This window comes from Dermacentor silvarum, chromosome 3, assembly GCF_013339745.2.
Source record: "Dermacentor silvarum isolate Dsil-2018 chromosome 3, BIME_Dsil_1.4, whole genome shotgun sequence".
NCBI classification, from domain to species: domain Eukaryota; kingdom Metazoa; phylum Arthropoda; class Arachnida; order Ixodida; family Ixodidae; genus Dermacentor; species Dermacentor silvarum.
The window spans coordinates 148,289,433-148,302,486 of record NC_051156.1 but is presented as its reverse complement, the minus strand read 5'-3'; the positions used below and the strand labels follow the sequence as shown (position 1 = coordinate 148,302,486).

General features: G+C 48.2%; 1 protein-coding gene across 1 annotated transcript; it reads left to right on the top strand.

Annotated features, from left to right (window-relative positions):
* Positions 1 to 7,673: 7,673 nt before the first annotated feature.
* On the top strand, positions 7,674 to 12,550 carry LOC125944547 (uncharacterized). The gene is made up of 2 exons (XM_049665045.1): positions 7,674 to 7,891; positions 12,111 to 12,550. The coding sequence occupies exons 1-2, from the start codon at positions 7,676 to 7,678 to the stop codon at positions 12,474 to 12,476; spliced, it is 582 nt and encodes a 193-aa protein (XP_049521002.1). The 5' UTR covers positions 7,674 to 7,675; the 3' UTR covers positions 12,477 to 12,550.
* Positions 12,551 to 13,054: the final 504 nt, after the last annotated feature.

The window sequence follows — 13,054 nt, the reverse complement described above, 5'->3', positions numbered from 1 at the left end:
AACACTGTCAGCATATAACTGGTGCACGACATTTAAGATAATGCTTTTTTATTTTTCTCCACTAATGTGCGATGTTTACGGCCAAAGAAAAGCGCGTGGTGTTTTGACGCAAAACGGAGGTTAAAAGAAGAAGCATCTACGCACATACGTTTCAGTTTTGGCGGAAGCGAAGTTTTCGTGAAGCGGTTAAATAAACGCTGTGCAGCTGTTCATCTTATGCAGAGCATTTTGCAGTATAGTAATGGACGACTTTAGAAAGTGGCGGGCACCCGGCCGCCGGCTAGGCATTATGGGAATCTTGAGGGAACGTACACCGTCGTCTGCTTCACTCGTCAGCAACCGCGTAGGATGTGCCTCGTCTAACTGGAGTCAACCCATTCTTGTACAGTCGTAGCTCCCCAAAGCACAACAGGTTACACACACTCTTAAAAATGTTTGCGCCCTTTGGGACTGTATCCTACAACAGTAATCGTCATCTGTCTTGCGTGCATTTCATTTATTTGACGCCGTGCGCCCGGCACTTCCAGGCCATGAAGGACATGCGCGTCATCAGCGTGACGTAGTACTCTCGACAGGAAAGTACCGAGCGCAGAGTTTCACGAACGGAAACGCAAGCAAGGCTGATGAAGATTGTTGTTGTGGGACAAGATAAACCCCCCAGGGTGCAAGTGTTTTATGAGTGTAGCACCTTTTCACTGATTACAAACATAGGCCCTGCACGGCTTCCGGTTTGCTTACTGACGTAGCTGCTAAATGTAACTGGCAAACAAGCAACCATGCGTTAAAACAGAGCAGACTGATAAGCACGTGACCGGAAGTTTCTTGGGGGCGGCACGCTCGCTGCTGTTATCGCAGCATGAAACCGTCTATAAGCGCGACCCAAGTTTCCACAAAGTGCCGTGCGGTTATACTGCGTCCATCACGCCTCCGCGCAGTTGGTGTGCTGAGTGCATCCGTGCTCCGGCACCCGCATTTTTTTTGCCTGCCGGGTATATGCAACGAAGCTCGTGAGTGAAAGAGCGTAAGATTGGGCGAGTTGGTATTCCATGTGACCTGCTTTAGCTAAGCGCAGGAAACGCACAACTACGACACGTTGCTGAGAAGACCAGCTGCATGCCATCATCACATGAAGGTTTAATAAGTACACTATACTGCTTTGATGCATCTCGGCTGTTCGTACGCGTGGATACATTCCGACCACAATCACGTTTAAAGCGATTCGGTCCATAAACGACAGTTTCTAGTGGGGCTCTTCGCCGGGCGTGTTATGCACTAAAGTGTGCCTCATGCTGGTTAGAGTACCGAAAACTTTATTTTGAAGGCAAATCTGTTAATGTGTCTTTCAACGCATTTTGACAAGTTGCTGCGGATCACTGACGTATTGCACGTAAGCATGGACTTCCACTGGCGAATCCTTGCAAGCGTGTGCTGCGACATACGCCTTGGTGTAGACTGGCAAGAGCTACGAGATTCTTGCAAGTGCTTTGTTTTATGCGATAGCAATTATATGGACACTCCTGGCGAATTTCTGTCGTCGCCATCATCGCAGTCGCCGTGAAGTTCCGCATTAAGTCCAATAGCGATAAAATCGCCGCCGTGCGCGAGATTGAGCCGGGTGGCCGCGAAAACACAGCCCATGGCGGACTGTGTTTTCGCGGCTTATGGTGCATCCAGACGAAGGACTGAATCCGGATTTGTAGGGCCGGACGGCGCGTCACGTGACCTCACATCAGCGATTTGCCTCGTCCGCGCCTCGTCCGGGAGCCGCGCGGACGGATAACGCTAATGGTGCATCCAGACGAAGGACCAAATCCGGATTTTTAGCGGACGCGGACGACTATGCCACGGACCGTCCGGCTGCAAGCGCATCCACACGACGGTCGAGGCCCTTGCAGACGACAGCACCACCGAGCCGGATTACTCTCGACCGCAGCCTCTGCGCTGGCTAGCAGCCGACTGGTTTGAGAGTACTGTCTCAAGTTACTGTAATATCGTATCGCTTTTTCAGGCACTGGAATATGCTAAAGCACTTACCGACGCTGTACGGCCCGTAGGTTGGCCAATTCTCCTTCATCTGTTCGGCGATCTGTTCCCAGATAGATTGTTTTTTTACGGTGTCCGCATAATCTGCGCGGCTGAGGTCCCACAAAGTTGGAAACTCTTCCACGATGTGGATGAAATAAAAGGCGGCGTCATCGCACAAATTCATTGTTCAATTGAAGTGAACGACACCAGAAGCTATGACGCACTGAAACCAGGCGCCAGCAAACAAAGCAATGATAAGCAATGCGGTTGTCCTCGAGCAGGAAAGAAGTGTACTGGTTGCCAGGCACTGCGTGTTTATAAGTTAAAGCTGCGGGTGTGCCCCGCCAGAATCCGGATGTGAAAATCGGGTTGGCTTTATCCGTCCGCGCGGCTCCCGGACGAGGCGCGGACGAGGCAAATCGCTGATGTGAGGTCACGTGACGCGCCGTCCGGCTCTACAAATCCGGATTTGGTCCTTCGTCTGGATGCACCATAAGCCGTTTTTCACATCCGGATTCTGGCGGGGTAAAGCCGCAGCTTTAACTTTTAAACACGCAGTGTCTGGCAACCAGTACACGTCTCTCTTGCTCGAGGACAGCCGCATTGCAGTCAGCATCAGTACTTTGTTTGCTGGCGCCTGGTTTCAGTGCTTCAAAACTCCTGGTTTCGTTCGCTTCTATGAACAATGAATTTGTGCGATGATGCAGCCTTTTATTCCAACCACATCGTGGAAGAGTTTCCCACTTGGTGGGACCTCAGCCGTGCAGATTATACGGACACCGTCACAATCGGGGAATAGTGACTCTCCTGCAAGGAAAAAAAAAATCTCAGTCAACTGCTCGCTAGCGTCCTACAAAAAAGTAGGACGTGTACAAATACATATGATATCTGGTTGTTTCAGAGCAGTAAATGAATAGAGTATCAGCGAAAACCGATCACACTCAGTGGTGTAGTTAAGTATAAACAGATCAATATTATCTCATGCATCTTTATGCAGAAAGTCGGTGCCGACAGCACGGCCATACAAAACTTGTGCACACTCGTGATACCCCTTCGACGTGAACCCTCTGGATCTGCGTTGAATATTTCGGGCGCGATTGAGCTTGTACACTACCACACGAACGCACTTAAAGACACTTGTGTAGCGGCCTTCGATCAGCACCAAGCTCAGTTTTCAACCTATACATTTACCACGGTGATCTCTGTAATAACTTGAAAACGTGTGATACTTACCTGAAGCAAGGTACCGCAGTGTGACCTGCAGCACGGTGTAAGAGTATATTTCTTACACCGTGGTTTCCGCTGATATAGAACGGCGCATAACGGTATCCTCCCTTCGTATGCGGGGCCCCACGCGCGACAGCAGTTGCAGAAACTTCTCTCTGCTTACACGAAGCAGCCTCCGGTATTCGTCGAGGTCACTCTTCAGGAGCTCTTCGTAGAGCAGGTTTTAGACCCCCTATTATTTCCTTCCCATCCAGTCTTTCCGCCAACAACGCCGTTTTCGTGGAAACAAATCAAAGTCCTCGTCAATCTCGAACAGAACAACAGCCATCGCGGCCAAACGTCGCTTTTTGCTGGCCGCCATTTTGTAGGAAGAAACTCTCAAACCAGTCTGCTGCTAGCCAGCGCAGAGGCTGCGGTCGAGAGTAATCCGGCTCGGTGGCGCTTTCGTCTGCTAGGGCTTCGTCCGCCGTGTGGATGCGCCTGCAGCCGGACGGTCCGTGGCATAGTCGTCCGCGTCCGCTAAAAATCCGGATTCGGTCCTTCGTCTGGATGCACCATTAGCGTTTCTGCGGGACGCAGCACGAAGGTCAATTCGCTCACTGCCGCGCTTCATCACTCCAGCGTTTTGACAGTGAGTTTCCGCTGTTATGGAGTGAACTGTGTTCATGTTTGCTTGTGCGCGCGTCACACCATGCTTGTTCAATGAGTTCGTATACCTATGTTTACAAATTTATACGGCCGATAAGACTACTGTCCTTACTTGGGATTGCTGTCCACTAAATTGCTGTCGCAATCACTGCTTATCGTTTCCTGAGAAAATACGACTTTTTTATTTTTCATCTTTAGGAGCACGCGGGAGCAGATTGTTTCACATAACACTGTTCAAGCACTACTGATTGCAGCGGCCGTCCGACAATGTTGACAATACCTGCTGCGGTAGCTCAGCGGCTATGGTGTTGCGTTGCTGAATACGAGGTCGCGGGATAAAATTCCGGCCGCGGCGGCCGAATTTCAGTGGGGCGCATTTGCAACGCCCGTGTCCCGTGAATTGGGGGCACGTTAAAGATCCCCTGGTGGTCCAAATTAATACGAAGTCCCCTACTACGGCTTGCCTCATAATGAAAATCGTCGTTTTGGCAGGCAAAATGCCAGAATTAAATATTTTGTAACGTTTACACGCCTGTCGCGGGTTTAGCGGGCAGGTAACTTCCGAGACATTTCTTACTGAACGGAGGTCGCACCGGCAAGTGTTGCTGAAAAGGTCGCGAAAGAACAATTAGTAGCCCCTCCCCTGTCGAGGAAATGGGGGTAAGCGAAGATTGTCGCGTGCTTCTTCGGTGTTCCTCCGGAGGAATTACCCTGACGAGTACCACGTTGTGCTCGAACCACAACCGGTCACACGCACTGCAGCTGGCTCGAACCTAGCGGCTCTGAGTATAAATCCTTATTCATTAAGCTAGGCTGACAGTTTGCGCTCCACTTGTGTGTTTTAGCTTCCACTAACTTTGTATGTCACAGCACAACAAACGATGAAGCTAAACTAGAGCCTTTTTAAGTTTTGCTTACCTTACTCACTACTTCATTCCTTGGAAGATATATTTTTGGTTCGAACCTGGCAGCCATGAAGAAATCACAGACGAATCAAGAGTGCAAAGAATACTATTGCGTCTGTTATTTCATTGCATGCGTGCATCTATGCCAGTTCCCGATAGGTGGACTACACAGATTTTCCCAAATGTCTGCTCATTTTCTGCATACTGTGACCACACTCTCGACAGAATTTCTGCAAACATTCTGCATCCTGCGGCTACACAGGCTCTGCAGACTTTCTGCAGAAAGGGTGTACCAATTGCCCGCTGGGAGGTGACAGGAAGTAACAGAAAGTCTGTCACCTGTCTGCACGTATTCTGCATTTTGGGTGACTCGGAGTCTGTAAGATTTCTGCAGCAATAATGCAACTTGTTTTGCAAGGGCTGAAGTTTCGGTCGAGAAAAACGCGTTGAAACCTGACCGTCGCACCGGGGAAGTTGTCGCTAGCGTTGCCGAGGCGTACACCACCATTGTTGGTTTCCTGGAGGACAAGACGACGCTGACGTTTGGCCTCAACACCGCGCTCCTGCAACTCGGGGTCGGCGGCTCTTCGCTGACGTTTGACTTCAACATCGCGCTCCCTCAACTCAAGGTCGGCGGGTCTTCGCTGGCGTTTCGCCTGGGCTTTAGAAGCCCTCACGCTAGAATCGGCACGTCAACGACGTGCTTTTTCCCGAGCGCGTTCATTCTGGATGGATTTCCATTATATTGTTTTAAAATTAAATCTGTCCGTTAGGTAAGAGAAAGAATGGCTCATACCACCGTGTACGCGGCTTCCCCATTACGACTACAGAAGATAAGTGAAATTCTACGCTGGAATAATTAGCGCAACGCAACCAGCTGTGGAAGCAGACGACGACAACGAACGCGTGCCGAGCACGAGCGCGTACCGAGCATGAGCGCAAACCGAGGGCGCCAAAGAGCCAGCTGCGGAAGAAGACGATGACGCTCGAGCCAATGCTGATGACAATTTTGCGCGAACATAAACGCCACCGAAATCTGCGAGTTATAACAAGCTTCGGTGCTAACTCCGGAACCCTTCCTCCGCGGTGGGCCGCTGCCTTGCACAGCCCAGCCTCGGCGATCAACTCTGGGCCGTCCAGCAGGCCCGCGAGGCGGCGGCGAGGGAACAGCTCGACGTCCCCACGCGGGAGACCTAAGACCCCGTCGGAAAAAGCTCTGCAGGACCTCAATACAGTTGTTACCAACCAATCAACAAGCTTCGCTTGAAAAGCATCCAGCTTCTGATCCCACACATTTCCGTGCATAGGGCAAGCGTTCGCAGACAGCGCGAGACATTTCGTGTGCGTCTAAGCGAGGGAGAGGCGAGCTCGTGCGGACTCGCGTCGCCACACTCACCCACAGAGACCAATCAGAGCACGCAATTTTCCGAGCGCTTCGATATGGCGAGCGTTGCCAGCTAAAGTCCCTATACCTTCGGAAAAGTACCGCCATACTTTGATCAACGCAGCTTCTCTCTCTCTCCTGTAGCTCCGATTGGACAATGATAGCGCGCGCTTTCACTTCTTTATATATATATATATATTTTCCGCCTCAGAGCCATGTTGAAAGGTACTCTGCGCAGCCGCAGTCGCCGGCGGCGGCGCTGCGCGCCCGGCCTGAAAGCTTCTACGGGGACTTTCTAAAGGCGCCACTGTCGACTTGCTTTCACAAGCAAAAAAAAAAAAAAAATCTAAAGAAAAAAAATAAGCGCTTTAGGAGAGGAGACCCCGGAGGAAAGAGTAGATGGCGGTACCTCTACTATATAGGGACTTTTTGGCCAGCAGGCTCATCACGGCACGCCACGGAGGCCGTGGTACCTAGCTAAGCAGCGTATGGCATCCAAAATCTCGAAACTGACCCTAAAGGTTCCCATAATGCCTTGACTTTTCGAAAGTCGTCTATTACGTGCCGGTCGGGCAGGACGCCGAGACCCACACCACGCCTTCCTCAAGGCAGCGGATTATATGGTCGCCAGGATTGGCTCACAGATGCCGGGCCCGGAAAGAACGCGCAGAAAGCTTCGCTTAAATAAATGAATTATACGCTTGCAGGCGCAGAATTATTGTAGTGAGGATATTTAGGTACTGCTTGTTGATTCACTGCGTAATTCCGCAAAGAAACAGCCGGAAGCCTGCACACATTGAGGGCTGGTACAGATAGGGCTGGATATAAACTGAACCTTGAATATTATGGCTCTTCTCTGTGAGGCTCATATGAGCTATTTTACAAGACTGCAGCAGTGGCATCGATAGCCACGGCCAGCCAAGTCCATGAGGGCTCGCTTAAACAGGTTGGCTTTAAAAGAAAACTGATTACCCGTTCCTCTTCAATAACGGTAAAACCTTCATAAGGACTCCCTATTACTTCGAAATCGTCTCCTTGCAGTGGTCGGCACTCAGAATGGACCTTCTGGAGACCTGCTGGTGCTGCAGCGTCGGCCTCCACCCTCGTAGTGTCCGGTCAGGCGAGCTTCTGCGGCGGCGACCCCACAGCTAGCACCTTCGTCGGGCCCGCCCTGACCATCGAGTCGGTTGGCATCGCCGTCGACAGCGACCGGCTCAGCACGGGCGTCACCGGCACCCCGGTCGCCGCGCAACACCACGAAGGGCGCGAATCCTGGCAGGCACGTTTGCACATGCACCCTCGAAAACTCGGCAGAATGAATTGAGGGGCTAGTTGATGCGTATTCAGAAATAAACCTTAAAGCGAGCAGAATGACGCAAAGAGGAGTGAGAACAAACCCGCCTCGGTAGCTCAGTGCTTATGCTATTGTGCTGTTCAGTCCGAGGTGTTCTGCGTCATGACCTGTTGTGTGACGCAGGCTTCCACGATGGAGGTGAGCACCCAAGGCGGCGCTCCCAGCATGAGCGAACTGCGGGGTCTAGGCGGCACGGCGATCGAGCCCTTCGAACGACCCGTGCTCAGCAAGGAGCAGGTGTACGCCAAGTTTCCACACCTTGCCGGATTGTCCACGCCTATGTCCCTGCAATCGGTGCAGGTCTCTGGCCATAGCGAGCCGCCAGTCCCCGAGAGCACCTTCAACGAGGTACGGAACAGTTTAGGAACCACCTGCTTCTAAGAAGGTAGCGGAATTTGCTTAAACTGCATCAAGTGTAGTGCAGCAAGAACAAAAATACACAGGAAGAAACGAAACACAGACGTAAGCGCTAAATTTCAACAGTGAAATTATATTTTGGCATCAGTTGTACCTGTACGGACCCACGATCACGTGCCAATTTATTGGAGTGACCCTATATAGTGTAGTATCATCAAAAAACAGAAAGCAAAAAACAGAATCGGAAACCCAGGTAGTGTATTGCATACGCATCTCTCAAGGCATGCGCAAATAATCCAATTATTTTCTGCATGGAATCTTTTTTGACTACGCAGGTTTGCATGCTAAAACACCTTCTAGAAGACACCGCTCATGTAAATGTGAAGCTGAAAGATTAATCAAAGAAACCGACAACATCCTCTCTGCCGCTGACCACCTTCATTATGAACAATGAAGAACTGAATTATTTCCGTTGTTTGCTGTACTCTAAAGCATGGTCTTTGAAGTCGGCTTTTCCTACCCGAGGGAACCGTTTTCAGGGGTATCAGTTGATGTTGATTATCGCCACCACTTGATATCATCTGCGACAAAAGAAAATTTATATAAAATTTTCTAGCCCAACCGAACGCACTCAAGTTTTGCCAGCTTACTGTGGGGTGCGTACGGTTTAACATGCTATGCATACACCATGTCCGAAAATTTGGAGTCATTGCCCATGCAACGCTACGGAGAAATTTATGCCACAAGTGCATGGCGTGCCTATGGCCAACTCGCTGAAGCTGTTGTAACCATACCAGTGACGCCATGGCATCCGAGCTTTCAGAGCGCACCACCTGATTGCGGAGGCATAGATGACGCCATCAACAAGCTGGGAATGCTTGGCGACCATGGCGCTCCAACATCCGTTACGCAACATCGATGCTCTGTGGCTGCTGCGCGCCGCAATTCCACGTCATGGAAGAGTGAAATGTGCCATCCAGAGGCGCGAAAATATAGCCCTGAGTTCCTCTTATTTGGCTTGTATTTTGAAGTTTCTGAGACCGATAACTTGCGTTTGTGTGCGTTAATTACCACAGCTAATTTTGCGTTTAGTTCTTTGACATTCTAAGGAAAGGCGCTAGAGTGAAAATGGTCACCATTAAAAAGTGTTGCGGGGCCGCTTTAATAGTTCCCTCGCTAGCCGCCATTGGAATTTATACCTATACACTGGGCGTTGTCAAGTGGCGTCTCAACGAACGCCCTCCCGCAAGAGTTTTATGCCAGTTTAAATAACAACCAAGATAAAAGCAAATAACATGTTGTGAGAAGATGGATCAAAGGAGCAACCTACCGTCTTCGCAGCAGAGGCTCAATCCTACTCTTTATCAATCAATCATTTTTATTTACCACTTCAGAGACCGCAGGGCATGGGAAGAAAAAGTTCTAGTGAGCGTGACTAGGCTCCACAGCCTATTACAGTTCAGCAGCCTGCAGTGTCGGTATACATAACCTGCGCACATAAACATAAACATAAGCAAAGAAACATACATTATGCTTGTACACAATCATCATTAAAAAAAGCGAAGAAAAACACTGCATGAAAGACAATCTTCATACTTGAGATTCCAGATATGAGCTCCACACGAAGACAGCATGAAGCTCAGACCTGCAACATGATATATAAAAACCATCTAGTGTTAAAACAGAAAATACAGATGGCAGAAGTTCTCTGAACGTTAGGGCTACGTAATTTGTGCGTTGTGTTCTTGTTTCGAATTTTTTCATGAGCTGTAAAGGATACACAGACGAGTATTCGGTTAGCGCTGCTATTTCTTTAAGCATTCAGATATTGTTGTTTATTTCGTACTGGTATCGAAGAACTTAATTTGCGTAGGCTATAAATACTAAAACCTTTGGAATATCAACAGTTCGGAAGAGCTGTGCGGAAGATTGAGCTCTGGCTAAGTTGCAAATGACGCGTAAAGCTCTCTATTGCCCCTTTTCGCGGAGCAGTTTGTTTTAGAAAAATGAGATGGCGCTTACGGCGGCGTGCCATACGTCTCCTCAGCGACCATGCATGAATACGAAACCATTACCGCTTCTACCTTGCTTCTGTGCAATCAGCTGTCATAAATGCAATTGAGTTTCCGCTAACGCACTGTGCTCCAATAATGCTAGATTGAATCATGTGGATTGAAGACGTGTGTAGTAGTTGGCTGCAAAAATAGTGACTGGCATGTTAAGGAATGGAATGAATGTTTGTAGCCAAGTTCGCGGACCGCTGCTCCAACTGTCCGAACGTGTTACCGGCACTTCAAGATGTACGGAATTCCTAAGGGATACAGAAATTTGCTGATCCGCCAGCATTGTATCGCTAACCTTCAAAGTAAGGGCTTCAGCCCCAGAACGTCGGCAAGAGTGAGTTCCACTCGTTAAGCAATGACAAAGGTCGTATCGCCACTTCCTGTCATAGTAAGTTTCGCGTATATATATATATATATATATATATATATATATATATATATATCTATCCAAACTGGCCCGAAAACTTACGCCCATTCTATCGCCGCCGTATCAAGAATAAGTGAATGGGCGCACACTTGATTATATGCGCACAACAATAAATCACAGACCACACCGATGGCACACGAATGGTCGAAGCTGAATGTTTCGTGATGGTTCACAAGAGTAAACGAGTTACTAGCGATAATATATGTTTGCGACAAGGTATTACATGTACAAAACAGCTACGTTTCAAGATTTGCGCGCAGCAAGAACAAATATATCGGAACTGAGCACACCCGCAAGCGATTAGGCAGAAAATAATCAAATAGTGGCCGTACCGAGGAACTTCATTGAGTCAGAAACTGACAAGCCGTTACTTCAAAATATTTGCCAAATAAAGAACAAAGAGCAAAACACACTAATCCTGATTGAATTCATGAGCAGAATGTTTAGATAGCTTGGAATACATATTTAGCCCCGCTTTTAGAACAAGCACCATATACACTGCTTGTGCCGTTTGTACATAGCTTAATCAGCTCTAAAAGCGCTTTTGCATGTTCTCTGAAGCTGTGATCAAAGCTTCATGTCGTCCACCTAGTCACCGTCTACGATATATTCCAAAACAGAGGTTTTATAAGCCGCGCCGGCGTCATACACTTCCATTGTATAGACAAGGATTGCAACGGAGGCAGTTGAGGCAATTGAGCAATGGATGCATCACTACGTGATCAAACATGGCAGCGCCCACAGGATCACCGCGAAAAGGGTCAATATTGAAGGACATAGACCTTTTGTAAGGCTGTGGGCGTGGCAGTGTCCCGTTCGAGTTAGAAGTAATTCACTTGTAACAAATATTTCAAAAACAGCAATTTGATATTGGTAGGAAGTACGTGAGTATTACAGTATAAGAGACTAATAAAACGTGATACAGATAAACAGGCGTGACTGACAAGCAGATCCCATAGCAATTTTTCTGTAAACTAAAACACCAATGGTTCTGAATGCTGACACAATTTCTATAATATTCGAGCTATCAGTCAAAGATTCAGAGCATGATACACTTTCACCCTTAGGGCGAAAAATGTTTGCTTTTGTTTTGACCGTATTAAATTCTAATGCATTTAGTTGCGACCAACGCTAGAGTATAACAAGCATTTCGTTAGCTTTTCTAAATAATTCGTGAGTATTTTTACCGCTGGAAAATACACTTGTGTCATCAGCGTATATAGCATAAAATGAGTTAGCATGAATGTTGACGATGTCGTTAATATATAAATTAACCAAGAAAGGTCTCAGTATACTTCCCTGCGGCACTCCTTACGCAAGACACAGCGTTTGTAATGAGGGCCCATTAATGTTAAGGAGCTGATGCCGACGCGACAAATAAGAACTCACGAGTTCAAGAGCATATCCTCGACTCCCATAGCTTTCAAGCTTGATAAGAAAGCGATGGGATTCGAGCACATGCTCTTGAACTTGTGAGTTCTTATCCTCCTTTAACCGCTTTATCGTCCTTACAAACAAACGATATGGCGATAGCACCAGACCAGCACTGCGTCAATACAAATGAGAAAAAGTATACGGCAGGGTGGCTTACTGATACATGAAACCTTTGTTACGGTTTGGCAGACGCCTAAAACAGATGTCTAAGAGGGATGCCTAAAATCCGTTGTCATAGGAATAAGTTTATGATGCTTGTGCGATCTTCTCGTCTTCTTTCTGCCAGAAGACCAAGAAGGACGGGAGCCTCGTGTCCTCTGTGACTGAGCGCAGCTGCAAGCCCCGTCAAACACGCAGTGCTTCGGGCTCGGTCAGGCACGTGGTCCTGTGTCCCAAGATGGACGACAGCAAAGGGCCTCAGGCAGCTGATGCTGCACCATGTGAGGAAGGCTGTCCTTGCGATGACAGTTGTGCCAGCAGGGAGCAACTTTTTGGCGTCAGCTTACCGTGGAGCAGCGTGGGCAGTTCATTGGATGCACTCCTGTCCGTGCCTGTCGACGCCAAGGTGTACGACTGTTCCTCGAGCAGGACGGAGACATCGCTTAAGGCGGCAAATGAGCTTCACCTTCCCGTCGACAAATTTCAGCGCTAAACCACTTCAAGGCTTAGCAAAGTGGCGACGGATGAAAGACATTAGAGTTTTACTGCGATTTATAATATACGCCATCGACACGCATACGGTTTAGAGCCTGCTTCTGCGCGAAGACTTCCCACCGCTCTACGCAATGTTTAACGTTCCGTTTCATAACCTCATGGTCTTGAATCGACCACGTATATACAGATATATATGGAAATTTCGACTAATCGAAGGCCCTTGCATCGCCTGATGAGAGGTGCCATACAATAAAGTGCTGTAAGCAAGAAAGCAGTTAACTGCTCAATATCATATCTTCTAACGTATATTATGGGTGTTTTATTTTAAGATATGCGTTATTTTACAGCACATATACCCATGGAATGTTTAATGTAACGCACCTTTGCTTTAAGCGCTTAACAGGGTCGGCATCATACAACACATTGCCTTGATTTTCCTAGAGATTTTGTTCGTTACCGACACGTAATGGGAGGCGACCAAGCAGCCACAGTTCTTCTTAGATTCATTGGTAAACGGCTCGTCCGTATCAGCTCGCGACAAGAAAGTCATCTATTAAGAGCATATATAGAACGAAA